This window comes from Oncorhynchus tshawytscha, linkage group LG20 (assembly GCF_018296145.1).
Source record: "Oncorhynchus tshawytscha isolate Ot180627B linkage group LG20, Otsh_v2.0, whole genome shotgun sequence".
NCBI lineage: Eukaryota > Metazoa > Chordata > Actinopteri > Salmoniformes > Salmonidae > Oncorhynchus > Oncorhynchus tshawytscha.
This window is the reverse complement of record NC_056448.1, coordinates 35,171,382-35,190,425: the sequence shown is the minus strand read 5'-3', so window position 1 is coordinate 35,190,425 and position 19,044 is coordinate 35,171,382. Positions and strand designations below refer to the sequence as shown.

The 19,044-nt window shown below is 43.7% G+C and overlaps 1 protein-coding gene across 6 annotated transcripts in view; it reads right to left on the bottom strand.

Annotated features, from left to right (window-relative positions):
• The window catches only part of LOC112220122 (2-oxoglutarate dehydrogenase, mitochondrial-like), a 51,818-nt gene that overhangs the window by 6,577 nt on the left and 26,197 nt on the right, over positions 1 to 19,044 (bottom strand). For 3 of the 6 annotated variants that reach the window (XM_042302551.1, XM_042302547.1, XM_042302552.1), the window contains 9 exons: positions 16,122 to 16,310; positions 15,884 to 15,986; positions 4,874 to 4,989; positions 4,599 to 4,753; positions 3,445 to 3,591; positions 3,091 to 3,196; positions 1,762 to 1,941; positions 1,557 to 1,685; positions 468 to 647 (listed from right to left, as the gene is read on the bottom strand). In XM_042302551.1, the coding sequence (XP_042158485.1) occupies positions 468 to 647; positions 1,557 to 1,685; positions 1,762 to 1,941; positions 3,091 to 3,196; positions 3,445 to 3,591; positions 4,599 to 4,753; positions 4,874 to 4,989; positions 15,884 to 15,986; positions 16,122 to 16,310 (1,305 nt within the window). The remainder of the gene's footprint in view (positions 1 to 467; positions 648 to 1,556; positions 1,686 to 1,761; positions 1,942 to 3,090; positions 3,197 to 3,444; positions 3,592 to 4,598; positions 4,754 to 4,873; positions 4,990 to 15,883; positions 15,987 to 16,121; positions 16,311 to 19,044) is intronic. The other 3 variants (XM_042302548.1, XM_042302549.1, XM_042302550.1) reach the window with 3 other exon arrangements.

Here is a 19,044-nt window from a genome sequence, read left to right as displayed (position 1 = left end):
TTAGAAGGGTGTGTAAACATTGGCTCAGTCATCTGATTAAGACCATTACACTTTAGCAACACACCTTGGTGACGGTCAGTGGGGCACGCGACAGAAAACGTTATTTAGAGCTGACAGGCGTTTTGCACCGTTTCACTGTGGCTTTAGTCATCAACCTAGCAAGAGGTCAATATTTTATTGATGTAGTAGTGTTTCCCCACCTAGAAAGATATTTCCCACCAGAGGGAGGCAATTCGACCAAGGATGTTTACATGGTCCTAGGAAGGTCTGGATTGCTGTTTTCTGACTTATAAAACGGTGGGAAATCAATCAAATAAGTCATGTAAACATATACATATTGTTTTAAGTCATTCTAGTGCCCCATTTCGGGGACTGTCAGCATAAGAGGTAAACAAACAACGAAAATCGTGTTTCAGTGCTCTTCCGTTTGCCTAATGAACAGCACCCTGATCAGGGAACACACTCACCAAGTCTACCACCACGTCCTTGTGAAAGGTGGCTCTCCACTCGGCGGCGACGTTACACACGTACATGACGGCCTCGGGGTCATCAGCGTTGACGTGGAAGATGGGGGCATTGACCACCTTGGCCACGTCTGTAGGGTAGGATGATGACCTCGCCACCCTGGGGTCGGTGGTGAAACCAACCTACAGGGAAAAGCGACCGGTGGTTAGAGGGTGTGTGGGTGCGGGCTTGTAACAGGGTTGTTCTTCTGTGAATGTGACAGTGATGTAGGAGGTTTTGTGTGTGTGTGTGTATGTGTAGGGTATAGAGAACAACTATTCATGGGGCAGTTAAAGTGTGTTTGTTACCTGGTAGTTAATCTCAGAACCCAGAACCAAATGTTGTGTACACTAGCTAACTCTATTTATGGAAGTAAGCCCCTCCCCATGACAGAAACACCCAAAATTTCCAGTAAAACTCCCCCCTCCACTTCAAGCATCACCTCCACAAAATCAGGATTTGTCAAAGAGTCAGTGACACGATACACCAAATGAAGATCGTCAGAAGAACATGGACAGTGGTGTGTTTGGTGTTGCAGGATGTGTTACCTGGTTGTTGACCACCACATGGACAGTGGTGTGTTTGGTGTTGCAGGATGTGTTACCTGGTTGTTGACCACCACATGGACAGTGGTGTGTTTGGTGTTGCAGGATGTGTTACCTGGTTGTTGACCACCACATGGACAGTGGTGTGTTTGGTGTTGCAGGATGTGTTACCTGGTTGTTGACCACCACATGGACAGTGGTGTGTTTGGTGTTGCAGGATGTGTTACCTGGTTGTTGACCACCACATGGACAGTGGTGTGTTTGGTGTTGCAGGATGTGTTACCTGGTTGTTGACCACCACATGGACAGTGGTGTGTTTGGTGTTGCAGGATGTGTTACCTGGTTGTTGACCACCACATGGACAGTGGTGTGTTTGGTGTTGCAGGATGTGTTACCTGGTTGTTGACCACCACATGGACAGTGGTGTGTTTGGTGTTGCAGGATGTGTTACCTGGTTGTTGACCACCACATGGACAGTGGTGTGTTTGGTGTTGCAGGATGTGTTACCTGGTTGTTAACCACCACATGGACAGTGCCGTGGGTGGTGTAGGAGGGCAGGTCAGAGAGGTGGAAGGTCTCGTAGACAACCCCCTGGCCTGCAAACGCTGCATCACCATGGAGCAGGATGGACATCACCTGGAACACACACACAGAGAAATATAAATGCGCACACACACAGAAAAAAACGGTGTGCATTTGTGTGTGTACATACTCTTTTTCCCTCTGTGTCTCCACAGTAGAACTGCTCAGCCTTGGTCTTGCCCTGCACCACAGGGTCCACAGCCTCCAGATGGGAGGGGTTAGCCATGAGTGACAGCGTGATGTTCCTATCAGTGACCCGGTTGATCCTACGGTGCCACATCCCCAAATGGTACTTCACATCTCCAGAACCCTGATGGAGAGAGAGAGAGGGGGAGGGATAAAGAAAGGGCATGTTCAGAAGTGAAATGGAGGTAAACATGAGGAAACATTTTTCATTTTCTTTTGCTTCTGATAGGACTTTTTCCATGTTATTCACTTTCCACATTGTGTTACCGGGAGTTTCCAATGTGTTAGCAGGGGAGTTTCCACATTGTGTTACTGGGAGTTTCCAATGTGTTAGCAGGGGAGTTTCCACATTGTGTTACCGGGAGTTTCCAATGTGTTAGCAGGGGAGTTTCCACATTGTGTTACCGGGAGTTTCCAATGTGTTAGCAGGGGAGTTTCCACATTGTGTTACCGGGAGTTTCCAATGTGTTAGCAGGGGAGTTTCCACATTGTGTTACCGGGAGTTTCCAATGTGTTAGCAGGGGAGTTTCCACATTGTGTTACCGGGAGTTTCCAATGTGTTAGCAGGGGAGTTTCCACATTGTATTGCCAGGAGTTTCCACATTGTATTGCCAGGAGTTTCCAATGTGTTAGCAGGGGAGTTTCCACATTGTGTCACCGGGAGTTTCCAATGTGTTAGCAGGGGAGTTTCCACATTGTGTCACCAGGAGAGTTTCCACATTGTGCCACCAGGAGAGTTTCCACATTGTGTCACCAGGACTAACAGGTCTGTGAGAGCCGGAATTACTGGTTGGTTGGTGATCAAATACTCATGTCATGCAATAAAATGCAAATTAAATACTTAAAAATCATACAATGTGATTTTCTGGATTTCTGTTTTAGATTCCATCTCTCACAGTTGAAGTGTACCTATGATAAAAAATGACAGACCTCTACATGCTTTGTAAGTAGGAAACACTGCTGATTTTGCAGGTTATCAAATACTTGTTCTCCCCACTGTATATACTGTACTCTATACCATCTACTGCATCTTGCCTATGTCGTTCGGCCATCGCTCATTCATATATATTTATGTACATATTCTTATTCATTTACACTTGTGTGTAAGGTAGTTGTTGTGAAATTGTTAGGTTATATTACTTGTTCGATATTACTGCATGGTCGGAACTAGAAGCACAAGCATTTCGCTACACTCGAATTAACATCTGCTAACCATGTGTATGTGACAAATAAAATTTGATTTGATTTGCTCTCTACTGGCTGAATAATTTACCTCATCAGCAGCTTCCAGTTTGGAGTCAAACTGACAGAAGATCTGATCCAGCTCCTTATGGATCACATTGGCCAACACATTCAATCTCCCCCTGGGGAGAGAGAAACTACGATAGACTTTTAGCTTTCATGTACAGTATAGTAAATGTTACAGGTCTAATGAACAATCTATCTGGGTTTTCCAGTAAAGAACATGTTAAACAGCATGTAAGTAGTTGTAATGGAAACTGTGAATATTCCCGGGAACCCAGCAACCAGGAGAGCTACAACAGTAGGTTGAGACCGGTGTCTAGTACTACCGTAGCGACGCTATGTGTGGGGCAGCCTGGGATTGGCATTTCCATGGTAACAGTACCTGTGGGGCATGCCCATGATGATGCTCTCTACTCCGTTCATGCTGGACTTATCGATGATGGTCTTCAGGGCCGGGATGAGAGACTCACAGCCCTCCAGACCAAAACGCTTCTCTGATGACCACTTCCTCTGGAGGAACTCCTCGAACCTGACCAACAGGAAGTCATACAAGGTTAGGCCCCGCCCACTCCTCATTTTACCCAGTCCAGAATCCAGTCATAGAGTTATACAGTAAAGTCCAGAATGATTGGATCCCTTGACAAAGAGCAAAAAAGACTGTATAAAATAATACAAATACTGATCTATATTGTATGTAAAAAAAACAAAAAACATTCAAATGATATTCTTTTATACTAATACAATTGCTCAGAAAAATAGATTTTGTTTGACAAATAATAATAAAAAAATCTCAAAATGATGGTGGATCCCCTGTTTTCAATACTCCATCACCCTCTTGCGAGGATAACGACACAGACTTTTTCGAAAATGTTTTATGAAAAATGGTGAACATATTTGGAGTGATCTTAGGGGCTCCCGAGTGGTGCAGCAGTCTAAGGCACTGCATCTCAGTGCTAGAGGTATCATTACAGACCCTAGTTTGATTCCAGGCTGTATTACAACAGGCCGTGATTGGGAGTCCCACGGGGCTGCGCACAATTGGCCCAGCATCGTCTGGGTTTGACCGGGGTAGGCCGTCATTGTAAATAACTATTCGTACTTATCTGACTTGCCGAGTTAAATGAAGGTTACATAACAAATTCAAAACAATAGACCATTCCTCCATTTTGTGGTCAAGTAACAATTTCTTTGTGGATGTTGATGTGTGTGGGGGGTTATTGTCTTGCTGGAAGATCCACTTGCGGCCAAGTTTCAGCCTCCTGGCAGAGGTAACCAGGTTTCTGGCTAAAATGCCCTGGTACTGGGTAAAGCTCATGATGCTGTTGACCTTAACAAGGACCCCAGGACCAGTGGAAGCAAAATAGCCCCATAATATCAAAGATGTACCACCATATTTTACAGTAGGGAAGAGGTATTTTCTGCATTTGCATTGTTCTTTTGAAGGCCAAACCCACCACTGGTGTGCGTGGCCAAAGACCTCTATTTTTGTGTCATATGACCATACTTACAGACACACAGACAGACACACAGACATACTTGGTGGATCGAACCATTCTGGTCAGCAAGGTCCTCTTCTCCTCCAGGGTAAACTGCATGACACCTGGCCTCTCAAACTTCTGTCTGATCCACTGGCACTGCTCCAGGTCATTAATGAACATGAACTCTACCCCAATAGACTGACAGTATGCCATCTACAGGACAGGAAAAGAGAGGTGAGGTCAGTGTGTATGTGTGCATGTGTGTACTATTTTTGTTAGTAATGATTGTTACTACTAGTGTGTGTTGTATACGATGCGGCGGATCTACTTTACCTCGAGGCGGCTTATGATCTCTTTGAGGGGCAGAACGCTCTCGCTGCCCCCGATGAAGGTGGTGGTGGGGAGCCGGAACACCTTGTCCAGGTCAGACTCATCCAGACCATAAAACCCTGCCATCATCACCATGGAGACAGAGGATAGGGGTGAAGAAACAAAATATAATGTCAGGAGAGAGGAAGTGGTGATCCGAGAAAGAGAGAGAGGAAGAAAGAGGGAGGGAGAGTGAGGGGGGGGGCATGGAGATGGAAGACAAATATAAACATCAAACCTACTTCATATCTAGAGAAACACTTTATTTGAGTCTAAGTTAAACATACAGCCAAAAAACTCAGCATTGAGTGGTTAAAAGCTAATAGAGGCACAGCATTAGTTTGATGGACAAAAACAGGTTTATTGCATGACACAAGAGAGATGGGAGGGATAGGATCAGGTGACAGAGAGAGGAAGAGTTGAAGAGAAAGAGGGGGAAGAGACAATACCAATGTTAAAATGGAGAAAGGTGTTGGAGAGAGAGGTGACAAAAATGTCATTCCGCTTCTAGAATACTGTACCTTTAGATTCTAGAAATTCTATTATAGAGTGGTATAGCAACAGGAGAGAGGGATGATGTCCTGTCTGGAATGAAAGGGTGAGTGATGATGCAAATACAAAATGGAGGCAGGCAATGGCGTGCACTTGATAGGATGTCCCAGAGAATCCTAACATATGGAATTGTTTTAAGATGGTCAAACTGAGGATCACTTAACTATTTGATTTAGAATTTTAGAACCCCTTTAAGTATAAAAAAAGTATTTAAAAAAGTGTTTGATGAAACACTGAATGACATTTCTGATATATATATATATATATATATATATATATATTTTTTTTTTTTTAAATGGACACTAAACTATCTCCATATATACTTCCATTCGGGTTTTTTTACTGGTACGGCTACCTTCAGACTAGTCTTGTGAGGCTTGTGGGCGTCCTAGAGAAAAACATCTCATCTTTCCATAGGGGCTCATATTAGTGTGTAGAACAGTCTTGTGAGGCTTGTGGGCGTCCTAGAGAAAAACATCTCATCTTTCCATAGGGGCTCATATTAGTGTGTAGAACAAACTAATCAGATGCTACAGATGTTTTCGTGAGAAGACCGATTTTCGGGATGTCTCATGGTCTGACAAACACGGCTGTAGCTCGGCCACCTTCCACTGCAGATGTGGAAGGCTACATTTGGTGGATGCTGTGGATTGATACACAGCCCATGCAAAACAACATATCTCTAGTTTAAACAGACGTATTTTGTCATTCTTTTGTTACTGCTTATTAGATTTTCGTGGGGGCACGGACATCGCCTCTAGAGGTTTAAACAATATGGTCATTTTCAGATATACAGGGTAAAGCTGATAATTTCATAACGAGGACAGCAAACATTTTTGCAAGGCGCACTGCATGTCCGAAGCGGGAGGAGAAAACAAGAACTCCATAAAAACATCCAACATCCGATTTAGAGATGGGGGTGAAATCCTTTATAGTTGTGCTATATATTCATTGGCTATGTCATAGCTCATTTGTAAATTATAAATATTGATACATTAGTAGCTCAAACACTTAATCTGCAAAAATGACAAGTTCATTTGCGGGTGATGGTGATTTCAGAACCAAAGTGGAGGGACAAAAAACAGGCTGCATTGCCCCCTAATCTGATAGCGGTAATGAGATGGTAAATGCCTAGTCTCCCGTATGGCTCAACTCAGGTGCCTACATTGTTACACTCGTCGTCGGATGATAAATGACCGGACCAAGGTGCAGCGTGGTAGGCGTACATTCTCTCTTTATTTGAAAACGTAATACCGGGGAAAAACAATGAACACAAACCGAACGTCATGCATAAAGCAACAAACAAAGACAAGATCCCACAAAACCCAAAACGAAACTGACAATTTATATCTGATTCCCAATCAGAGACAACGATAGACAGCTGCCTCCGATTGGGAATCAAACACACCAACATAGAAACAGAACCTAGAAGGCCCACCCTAATCACACCCTGACCTAACCAAATAGAGAAATAAAAAGGCTCTCTAAGGTCAGGGCATGACAGTACCCCCCCACCACCCCCAGGTCCGGGTGGGCATCTCTGCTTCTATGGAACCGGACCATGGATGTCACTGGAGGCTTCGTGCCATGGATCATCACTGGTGTGTGGAGCTGACACAGGGCTTACCAGGCTGGGGAGACACACTGGATGCCTGGTACGTGGAGCCGGGACCGAATACACTGGGCCGCGGAGGCGCACTGGAGATCTCAAGCGTAGAGCTGGCACAACCCGTCCTGGCTGGATGCCCACTTCCGCCCGGCAAATGCGGGGGGCTGCCACAGAGCTATGACCGTAGCATTATGACCACAGTGTAATGTTATGCCTGTAGCATAGTGTTATGACCGTAGCATTATGACTGTAGCGTAGTGTTATGACCACAGTGTAATGTTATGACTGTAGCGTAGTGTTATGACCGTAGCATTATGACCACAGTGTAATGTTATGACTGTAGCGTAGCGTTATGACTATAGCAGAGCATTATGACTGTAGCATAGAGTTATGACTGTAGCATTATGACCATAGCGCAACGTTATGACTGTAGTGTAATGTTATGACTGTAGCGTAATGTTATGACTGTAGCGTAACGTTATGACTGTAGCGTAACTTTATGACTGTAGAGTAGCGCTATTACTGTAGCGTAATGTTATGACTGTAGAGTAGCGCTATGACTGTAGCGTAATGTTATGACTGTAGCGTAATGTTATGACTGTAGTGTAGCGCTATTACTGTAGCGTAACGTTATGACTGTAGAGTAGCGCTATGACTGCAGCGTAACGTTATGACTGTAGCGTAATGTTATGACTGTAGTGTAGCGCTATTACTGTAGCGTAACGTTATGACTGTTGCGTAATGTTATGACTGAAGCGTAATGTTATGACTGTAGTGTAGCACTATTACTGTAGTGTAACGTTATGACTGTAGAGTAGCGTTATTACTGTAGCGTAACGTTATGACTGTAGCGTAACGTTATGACTGTAGCGTAATGTTATGACTGTAGAGTAGCGCTATTACTGTAGCGTAATGTTATGACTGTAGAGTAGCGCAATGACTGCAGCGTAACGTTATGACTGTAGCGTAATGTTATGACTGTAGTGTAGCGCTATTACTGTAGCGTAACATTATGACTGTGCGTAATGTTATGACTGAAGCGTAATGTTATGACTGTAGTGTAGCACTATTACTGTAGTGTAACGTTATGACTGTAGTGTAATGTTATGACTGTAGTGTAGCGCTGTTACTGTAGCATAACGTTATGACTGAAGCGTAATGTTATGACTGAAGCGTAGAGCTATGACTGCAGCGTAATGCTATGACTGTAGTGTAGCGCTATTACTGTAGCGTAATGTTATGACTGTAGCGTAACGTTATGACTGTAGCGTAACTTTATGACTGTAGAGTAGCGCTATTACTGTAGCGTAATGTTATGACTGTAGAGTAGCACTATGACTGCAGCGTAACGTTATGACTGTAGCGTAATGTTATGACTGTAGTGTAGCGCTATTACTGTAGCGTAACGTTATGACTGAAGCGTAATGTTATGTGACTGAAGCGTAATGTTATGACTGTAGTGTAGCACTATTACTGTAGTGTAACGTTATGACTGTAGTGTAATGTTATGACTGTAGTGTAGCGCTATTACTGTAGCATAACGTTATGACTGAAGCGTAATGTTATGACTGAAGCGTAATGTTATGACTGTAGTGTAGCACTATTACTGTAGTGTAACGTTATGACTGTAGTGTAATGTTATGACTAGTGTAGCGCTATTACTGTAGCGTAACGTTATGACTGAAGCGTAATGTTATGACTGTAGTGTAGCACTATTACTGTAGTGTAACGTTATGACTGTAGTGTAATGTTATGACTGTAGTGTAGCGCTATTACTGTAGCATAACGTTATGACTGAAGCGTAATGTTACGACTGAAGCGTAATGTTATGACTGAAGCGTAGAGCTATGACTGCAGCGTAATGCTATGACTGTAGTGTAGCGCTATTACTGTAGCGTAATGTTATGACTGTAGTGTAGCGCTATTACTGTAGCGTAACGTTATGACTGTAGTGTAGCGCTATTACTGTAGCGTAATGTTATGACTGTAGCGTAATGTTATGACTGAAGCGTAATGTTATGACTGTAGTGTATCATCACTGGAGGCTTCGTGCCATGGATCATCACTGGTGTGTGGAGCTGCCACAGGGCTTACCAGGCTGGGGAGACACACTGGATGCCTGGTACGTGGAGCCGGGACCGAATACACTGGGCGGCGGAGGCGCACTGGAGATCTCAAGCGTAGAGCTGGCACAACCCGTCCTGGCTGGATGCCCACTGCCGCCCGGCAAATGCGGGGGGCTGCCACAGAGCTATGACCGTAGCATTATGACCACAGTGTAATGTTATGACTGTGGCATAGTGTTATGACCGTAGCATTATGACTGTAGCGTAGTGTTATGACCACAGTGTAATGTTATGACTGTAGCGTAGTGTTATGACCGTAGCATTATGACCACAGTGTAATGTTATGACTGTAGCGTAGTGTTATGACCGTAGCATTATGACCACAGTGTAATGTTATGACTGTAGCGTAGCGTTATGACCATAGCATAGCATTATGACTGTAGCATAGAGTTATGACTGTAGCATTATGACCATAGCGCAACGTTATGACTGTAGTGTAACGTTATGACTGTAGCGTAATGTTATGACTGTAGAGTAACATTATGACTGTAGAGTAGCGTTATTACTGTAGTGTAACATGATGACTGTAGCGTAACGTTATGACTGTAGCGTAATGTTATGACTGTAGCGTAATGTTATGACTGTAGCGTAACGTTATGACTGTAGCGTAACTTTATGACTGTAGAGTAGCGCTATTACTGTAGCGTAATGTTATGACTGTAGAGTAGCGCTATGACTGCAGCGTAACGTTATGACTGTAGCGTAATGTTATGACTGAAGCGTAATGTTATGACTGTAGTGTAGCACTATTACTGTAGTGTAACGTTATGACTGTAGTGTAATGTTATGACTGTAGTGTAGCGCTATTACTGTAGCATAACGTTATGACTGAAGCATAATGTTATGACTGAAGCGTAGAGCTATGACTGCAGCGTATTGCTATGACTGTAGTGTAGCGCTATTACTGTAGCGTAACGTTATGACTGTAGTGTAATGTTATGACTGTAGTGTAGCGCTATTACTGTAGCATAATGTTATGACTGTAGCGTAATGTTATGACTGTAGTGTAGCGCTATTACTGTAGCGTAACGTTATGACTGTAGCGTAATGTTATGACTGAAGCGTAATGTTATGACTGTAGTGTAGCACTATTACTGTAGTGTAACGTTATGGCTGTAGCGTAACGTTATGACTGTAGCGTAATGTTATGACTGTAGCGTAGCACTATTACTGTAGCATAACGTTATGACTGTAGTGTAGAGCTATGACTGTAGCGTAATGTTATGACTATAGGTTAGTGTTATGACTATAGGTTAGCGTTATGACTATAGCGTAGCGTTATGACTATAGCGTAATGTTATGACTATAACTATGGTTCCCTAAAGGAGGGAAACGAGGTACAACATACTATGGGGAGCCGCACTATCGCAATCTACATTCACACTTGACAAGGTTAATGAAATCCCCACCTTGCTGGAAGCCCCGCCATCCACAGATGATAAGCGTGAGGCTCGGATTCATTCCTTCAATTTAATACCACTCTTCATCGAGCCCAGGACCTGGTGGTGCGGGGCCAAACAGGTGTTGTACCTCGTTCCCTCCTTCAGGGAACAGTAGTTATAGTCATAACGCTACGTTCCCTTTCAGTCAGTCAACTTCGGTATAACATATTATGGGTAATATAATCACGCCCCAAGCCGATTTCAATGGATACTAAATGAAAACGTCCCATGACAGACCACCCAGATCTGACCCCGCCAGATGCAGCTGTCTGGGTATTGTGCACACGGCACTCTGCTTAGTGACCTGTCCCAGCCGTAAGAATCCTGTGGCCCTCTCTATCTGAGAGTGTAGTCTTAGGGACACAGTCAACCAGTACGTAGGGAGTCGGTGACAGTTTGGAATCAGGCTGCAGCAGTATGGGGGCTAGTGGAGCAAGAGGAATTATAGGATCCTGGGTATAGTAGTCTAGGAGGTGTGTCCACACCTCCAGCTGTGAGATCATACAGTCGCTCTTTTCCCCAGAGATGTCTGGGGGACACAGAGACACACACACATACGTGTTAGTGAAATGTACACACACATGGCTTAGTGACACACGTGCGCACATGCTCACACACAGACAAGACACATTCTGGTGCACACCCACAGATGTCTCTTAAACACACATACAAACCAGGATATTGCTTCACATTTTTACATTTGCATTTTCTCAAAGTTGTTGAGTGTCCTGTCAGCTAAAAGTGACAGCCAGTCAACCAGCCAGTCAATCAGTCCGTCTACTGAAGTTCGACAATAACAGTTTTGAGCCACACAGAACCAAAGGGCTGAAGAGAACTCATTGACCCTAACACCACATAGGCTATCTATCTGTACATTCCATGTCATCACTCTTTTTTGAACTCTGTAACCCTTTCAGTGCACACTCACATGCACGCATACGCATATGCAGACAGTACACACACCCACATGCACACACACACAAACACACACACACACACATTCACTGCCTTCCCTATCGTTTGTGTGAATGTCACTAGAATAGCGTGCTGACAATGACGGGTTGTTTTACGTGAAGGCCTTGTGAGAAAGCAAGGTGGCACAATAAGACCAGTCCCCAACGTCATCATGATATTGTCACACCTTTTAACCCCCAGTCCCCCATGCAGTTAACCCTACATGGGTTGTGGGGGTGGGGAAACACACATTTCCATGTGGAACGTTCTGACAGATTGCATGATGGCATCAATGTGGGAATTCCAGAAGAGAATTCCAGAAAAGAACCCTTATGTTTGATTCTCTTATCTCTAGCATGTGCATGGATACTATGGAATATTAGTGTTTTACAAATGTGGGATCTTAATTTGATCACTATTTTGTTGCTGAGAATTTACCTGCACCACAGGAAATGTATATTAGCTCTGTGATTTACATACATTTACTGAAAACCCACACTAACACACAGTTATATTAACAGCATCAGACTGTTAAACAGCCACCACTAACATTGAGTGGCTGCTGCCAACACACTGACTCAACTCCAGCCACTTTAATAATGGAAATTGATGGAAATTGATGTAAAAATATATCACTAGCCACTTTAAACAATGCTACTTAATATAATGTTTACATACCCTACATTACTCATCTCATATGCATATGTATATACTGTACTCTATATCATCTACTGCATCTTTATGTAATACATGTATCACTAGCCACTTTAAACTATGCCACTTTGTTTACATACCCTACATTACTCATCTCATATGTATATACTGTACTTGATACCATCTACTGCATCTTGCCTATGCCGTTCTGTACCATCACTCATTCATATATCTTTATGTACATATTCTTTATCCCTTTACACTTGTGTGTATAAGGTTGTAGTTGTGGAATTGTTAGGTTAGATGACTTGTTGGATATTACTGCATTGTCGGAACTAGAAGCACAAGCATTTCGCTACACTCGCATTAACATCTGCTACCCATGTGTATGTGACAAATACATTTGATTTGATTTTGATCATTGCACTTTTCATGTAGCATACTTTTGACCAGCTAATAGCCTAACCACCAATCAAGCAACATTATGGCAATATAGGTCAAATTAAGATCCGACATCTGTATGTGTACTGTAAGAGATCATTACCTAGAGATTAGCAAGGCAGGAAGAAGGAGTGATTAGGTAATAGTATGTGTAGAGATAACTAGATAACTAACAGTACGACAATCTGGCTCTCTGTTCCTTAAACGTGACTGAGAATGACTGAAACAAAATGTCGCCCCAGATATTTATCCATGGCATATGCAACACTAGCACAGCCATATATATATAGTTTGGCTAGCTGCTATAAGTAGCAGCATGTTCAGTTGAAGTCGGAAGTTTACATACACTTAGGTTGGAGTCATTAAAACAAATTTTTCAACCACTCCACAAATGTCTTGTTAACAAACTATAGTTTTGGCAAGGCGGTTAGGATATCTACTTTGTGCATGACACAAGTCATTTTTCCAACAATTGTTTACAGACAGATTATTATTTAATTATTTAACTTTAATAATTCACTGTATCACCATTCCAGTGGGTCAGAAGTTTACATACACTAAGTTGACTGTGCCTTTAAACAGCTTGGAAAATTCCAGAAAATGATATCATGGCTTTAGAAACTTCTGATAGGCTAATTGACATCAATTGGAGGTGTACCTGTGGATGCATTTCAAGGCCTACCTTCAAACGCAGTGCCTCTTTGCTTGACATCATGGAAAAATCAAAAGAAATCAGCCAAGACCTCAGAAAACAAATTGTAGACCTCCACAAGTCTGGTTCATCCTTGGGAGCAATTTCCAAACGCCTGAAGGTACCACGTTCATCTGTACAAACAATAGTACGCAAGTATAAACACCACGGGACCACGCAGCCATCATACCACTCAGGAAGGAGACGCATAGTGTCTCCTAGAGATGAGCGTACTTTGGTGCGAAAAGTGCAAATCAATCTCAGAACAACAGCAAAGGACCTTGAGAAGATGCTGGAGGAAACAGGTACAAAAGTATCTATATCCACAGTAAAACTAGTCCTATATCGACATAACCTGAAAGGCCGCTCAACAAGGAAGAAGCCACTGCTCCAAAACCGCCATAAAAAAGCCAGACTACGGTTTGCAACTGCACATGGGGACAAAGATCGTACTTTTTGGAGAAATGTCCTCGGGTCTGATGAAACAAAAATAGAACTGTTTGGCCATAATGACCATCGTTATGTTTGGGGGAAAAAGGGGGAGGCTTGCAAGCCGAAGAACACCATCCCAACCGTGAAGCACGGGGGTGGCAGCATCATGTTGTGTGGGTGCTTTGCTGCACTTCACAAAATAGATGGCATCATGAGGAGGCAAAATTATGTGTATATATTGAAGCAACATCTCAAGACATCAGCCAGGAAGTTAATGTAACGGCAGATTTCCTCCTCTTCGTCTGAAGAGGAGTAAGGATCGGACCAAGATGCGGCGTAGTAAGTGTTCATGACGATTTTAATAAGAAAAGCCTGAACACTGTGAAATACAAAACAATAAACAATAAACCAAACCGAAACAGTCCCGCGTGGCACAAACACTGACACAGGAAACAAACACCCACAAACCAACATTGAAACCCAGGCTACCTAAATATGGTTCTCAATCAGAGACAACGATAAACAGCTGCCTCTGATTGAGAACCATATCAGGCCAAACATAGAAATGGAAAAACACACAGACTACCCACCCCAACTCACACCCTGACCAAATAAATAAAGACAAACGTGGTCTGAACGTGACAGTTAAAGCTTGGACGCAAATGGGTCTTCCAAATGGACAATGACCCCAAGCACATTTCCAAAGTTGTGGCAAAATGGCTTAAGGACAACAAAGTCAAGGTATTGGAGTGGCTATCACAAAGCCCTGACCTCAATCCTACAGAAGATTTTTGGGCAGAACTGAAAAAGCATGTGCGATCAAGGATGCCTACAAACCTACTCAGTTACACCAGCTCTGTCAGGAGGAATAGGCCATAATTCGCCCAAAATATTGTGGGAAGCTTGTGGAAGGATACCAAAAACGTTTGACCCAAGTTGAACAATTTAAAGGCAATGCTACCAAATACTAATTGAGAGTATGTAAACTTCTGACCCACTGGGAATGTGATGAAATAAATAAAAGCTGAAATAAATCATTCTCTCTATTATTCTGACATTTCACATTCTTAAAATAAAGTGGTGATCCTAACTGACCTAAGACAGGGAATTGTTATTAGGATTAAATGTCAGGAATTGTGAAAAACAGAGTTTAAATGTATTTGGCTAAGGTGTATGTAAAATGACGACTTACACTGTATGCTATAGTAGAGGCTATTGTTGGGTGACAGGTGGGTTTAACCATGTGGAGGGTGAGGATGGGAGTGTAGGGTAAGGGTTAGAGATGTGGTGACAGACCATATTTGAGGCCTAAATCCTGTAAGTCTCCATTATCCCCTTAACCCCTCCCCTTCTCTCCTCACCCAATTTGTCACTGGAGGTGATGATGTCAGAGGAGGGAGGACCAGCTAAGATGCCTAGAGAGTCCAGTGTAACGTCCGTCGTTAAATGAAGACCAAGGTGCAGCGTGGTAGGCGTACATTTTCTGTCATTTTAAATGTTCCACCAAAAAAACAATAAACAACTCAACGAACGTAAAGCTAGGAGTGCAACCCATGCAACAAACAAAGACAAGATCCCACAACTGAAGGTGGGAAAAAGGGCTGCCTAAGTATGATCCCCAATCAGAGACAACGATAGACAGCTGCCTCTGATTGGGAACCATACTCGGCCAACAAAGAAATATAAAAATAGATTTCCCACCCTAGTCACAACCTGACCTACCAAACAGAGAATTTAAAGGATCTCTAAGGTCAGGATGTAACATCCAGCTGCGCCATGTGGTGACTCCGAATCTACAGGGGGCAGGAGGGGCAGGTCCGAGAGAAGGGGGGAGCAACAAATTGAAAAAATAAATAAATAAACAAACAAAACAGAGAAAGAGAGCAGAGGGGAGGGAGTAAACAGAGAGGTGAAAGACAAAATATATAAACAAAGTAGAAGCAAAAAATATATATATATATATTTTTTTTTAAGAAAGGAAGGGAGAAGACAGAGGAAGAAGAAAGAAAGACAATCATTCAGAAAGATGAATCAGAGTTGGCGCCACACAGCAGCGAGATGAGGCAGGCGCACATTTCTCACCAACTTTCTTCAAGCCCAGCATTACTGGGGACTCATCAAAGTCTATCACACCGATGTCCAGAGGGTCCAGCTTGGCTATGTGGTGCCCCCGTACCTAGACACATACAGGGCAACCACACTCAGTGTGTGTGTGTGTGTGTGTGTGTGTGTGTGTGTGTGTGTGTGTGTGTGTGTGTGTGTGTGTGTGTGTGTGTGTGTGTGTGTGTGTGTGTGTGTGTGTGTACAGTACCTGGTACGCTCGTACGAGTGACTGTACAGCCAGATGGTCCTCCACTAACTTCTCCATGTTAGGTTGAGCTCCAACCATCGCCTGGGCGTTGGCCAATCCCAGAGCAGCACCACCCAGAGGAGGAGGGCTCTGATAGGCTGCGCCTGGTGACACCCCAGCGTTGGCATTCCGGAAGATAATATCCCATGACTACAGAGAGAGAACAAATAGAAGAGGGAGGGCAGAGAGGGGGTGGAGGAGAAGGAGGGAGAAACATACTTCAGCTTGGTTAGAAATCTATCAATCCAGGTATGCCAGGTATTCACCAAGATATGACATGGTTAAATGGTATTTACACAGTAATAACCTATGAATTACTGTTGTTCCTTTTGGAATGAATTTAAAAACAAAACACCACTACAAGACACCATTTAGTACCAGGTAGTTAGTTAACAATTGCATTGTCTAATAATATCTACTCAACTTAGGTCACCAAAGTTAAAGTCATTTAGCCCTGTCAGTCACAGTGAGTGCTACAGAAAAGGTTTTGCAACATGTGGAAGTGTTGCTGAACAGTAGTGTTGAGGGGTTGGTTCTTAGCTCAGTAATCTATGTTAAGCGTTGGTTGACCAGATCAGGCATTACTAAATAAAAGGGGGCCAGCCAGGAGCTAGATAGATTATGGGTTGCAGTATCACACACCATATCACAACTAGAGTTATTGTGTTATATAAGCTAGAAAAAACTGTTAGAAAAGCTGTGATATGCACAACCATACACACACACACACAAATTATACACATGCATGCAGGTTAAAACCATGCTTGCATGTGTGTGCTCAACCTCCGGCCTTCTTTGCTCACTTTGAGGACAATACAGTGCCACTGACACGACCCGCTACCAAAACCTGCAGGCTCTCCTTCACTGCAGCCAACGTGAGTAAAACATTTAAATGTGTTCACAATCGCAAGGCTGCAGGCCCAAACGGCATCCCCAGCGTCCTCAGAGCATGCGCAGACCAGCTGGCTGATGTGTTTACGGACATATTCAATCAATCCTTATCCTAGTCTGCTGTTCAAGAGGGCCACCATTGTTCTTGTTCCCAAGAAAGCAAAGGTTACTGAGCTAAATGACTATTGCCCCGTAGCACTCACTTCCGTCATCATGATGTGCTTTGCGAGACTAGTCAAGGACCATATCACCTCCACCCTACCTGACACCCTAGACCCACTCCAATTTGCTTACCGCCCCAATAGGTCCACAGACGACGCAATCGCAATCACACTACACACTGCCCTAACCCATCTGGACAAGAGGAATACCTATGTAAGAATGCTGTTCATCGACTACAGCTCAGCATTTAACACCATAGTACCCTCCAAACTCGTCATTACCCTGGGTCTCGACCCCGCCCTGTGCAAATGGGTCCTGGACTTCCTGACGGGACGCCCCCAGGTGGTGAGGGTAGGGAACAACATCTCCACCCCACTGATCCTCAACACTGGGGCCCCAAAAGGGTGCATTCTCAGCCCTCTCCTGTACTCCCTGTTCACCCACGACTGCGTGGCCATGCACGCCTCCAACTCAATCATCATGTTTGCAGACGTCACTACAGTGGTAGGCTTGATTACCAACAACGAAGAGACGGCCTACAGGGAGGAGGGGAGGGCCCTCGGAGTGCGGTGTCAGGAAAATAACCTCACACTCAACGTCAACAAAACAAAGGAGATGATTGTGGACTTCAGGAAACAGCAGAGGGAGCACCACCCCATCCACATTGACGGGATAGTAGTGGAAACGGTGGAAAGTTTTAAGTTCCTCGGCATACACATCACGGACAAAGTGAAATGGTCCACCCACACAGACAGCGTGGTGAAGAAGGTGCAGCAGTGCCTCTTCAACCTCAGGAGGCTGAAGAAATTCGGCTTGTCACCAAAAACACTCACAAACTTTTACAGATGCACAATCGAGAGCATCCTGTCGGGCTGTATCATCGCCTGGTACAGCTACTGGTCCGCCCACCACCGTAAGGCTCTCCAGAGGGTAGTGAGGTCTGCACAACGCATCCCCGGGGGCAAACTACCTGCCCTCCAGGACAATAACCACCCGAGCCACTACCTGTTCACCCCGCTATCATCCACAAGGCGAGGTCAGTACAGGTGCATCAAAGCGGGGACCGAGAGACTGAAAAACAGCTTCTATCTCAAGGCCATCAGACTGTTAAACAGCCATCACTAACTGGCTGCTGCCAACATACTGACTCATCTCTAGCTACTTTCATAATGAAAAATGATGTAATACATGTATCACTAGCCACTTTAAACTATGCCACTTTGTTTACATACCCTACATTACTCATCTCATATGTATATACTGTAGTCGATACCATCTACTGCATCTTGCCTATGCCGTTCTGTACCATCACTCATTCATATATCTTTATGTACATATTCTTTATCCCTTTACACGTGTGTGTATAAGGTAGTAGTTTTGGAATTGTTAGCTAGATTACTTGTTGGTTATTACTGCATTGTCGGAACTAGAAGCACAAGCATTTCGCTACACTCGCATTAACATCTGCTAACCATCTGTATGTGACAAATAACATTTGGGTTAGGGTTAGGGTTAGGGTTATGGTTAGGGTTAGAATTTGTTTTGTTGACGTTGAGTGTGACAGGCGGAAATTCAGGAAACTAGCCTTACTCGCAGAGAGGTTAATAGCTTCTACTCCCAGGCAATAAGACTGCTGAACACTTAATAACATGGCTACCCGGTCTACTTGCCTTGATCCCCCCTGTTTTCACACTGCTGCTACTCGCTGTTTATTATCTATGCATAGTCACTATACCCCTACCTACATGTACATATTACCTCAATTACCTCAACTAACCTGTTTATTATCTATGCATAGTCACTTTACCCCTACCTACATGTACATATTACC